This window comes from Diaphorina citri, unplaced genomic scaffold (assembly GCF_000475195.1).
Source record: "Diaphorina citri unplaced genomic scaffold, Diaci psyllid genome assembly version 1.1 scaffold26038, whole genome shotgun sequence".
Taxonomy (NCBI): Eukaryota; Metazoa; Arthropoda; class Insecta; order Hemiptera; family Psyllidae; genus Diaphorina; species Diaphorina citri.
The window spans coordinates 1-754 of record NW_007403377.1 but is presented as its reverse complement, the minus strand read 5'-3'; the positions used below and the strand labels follow the sequence as shown (position 1 = coordinate 754).

General features: G+C 40.6%; 1 protein-coding gene across 1 annotated transcript; it reads left to right on the top strand.

The window, feature by feature from the left end:
• Positions 1–6: 6 nt before the first annotated feature.
• LOC103523546 (Fanconi anemia group J protein homolog) lies at positions 7–734 on the top strand (the record flags this gene model as incomplete). The annotated part of the gene is made up of 2 exons (XM_008488582.2): positions 7–191; positions 572–734. Coding segments are annotated over exons 1-2 (328 nt in total), but the record flags the coding sequence as incomplete, so codon positions are not given.
• Positions 735–754: the final 20 nt, after the last annotated feature.

Here is a 754-nt window from a genome sequence, read left to right as displayed (position 1 = left end):
TAATCTTCAAACGAAGCTGACTAGAAATGGATGAAGACTTGTTGTTGGAAAACTCCCAAAAGTTACAGGCAGTGTTACCCTCTGTCAAAGACAAATCGAAGCCATCTGCAGCCACCTCATACACAATTGGTGGAGTCAAAGTTGAGTTCCCCGTCAAAGCATATCCATCTCAAATTTCAATGATGAATCAAGTGAGTAACCTCTTTGAACAGGTATTTAAGTACCTACTGTTTTAATCAGAAGAGAGGGAAGTCAATAATAGAGGATTTAGCAAAATCAAAGGGAGAAAGAGAACAGGATACCTAGTAGAAAGCCATGGTTCAGATTTTTGTCTGTCCAGCAAAGGAGAAAATGAAGGCCAAGGAGGTTAAGGGGGGGCCCTTTGGTCCCTCCTAAATACAGCCCTGTTTGGGAGCAAAGTTCCCCTTATGTGGGAATCAAACCCATAACCTAGCACTTTTAAGGCAGCCTAACTAGGATGACTAAAAAGTCAAGTGACATTTTCAAAACCTATTTAAATGAGCCTAATCATTTCTTAAAATATTCATCTTGTAAAATACTTCACTTACAGGTGATCCAGGGTTGCAACAAAGCCAAAAACTGTCTCTTGGAAAGCCCTACTGGGTCAGGCAAAACTCTGGCTCTCTTGTGTTCCGTCTTAGCCTGGCAACGTAAAGAGAAAGAATTAGTTCAGCAAAAAATGTTTGAACAAAGGACTCAGGATCTTCAGAAAAGTAAGCCTTTAATCCCTAGG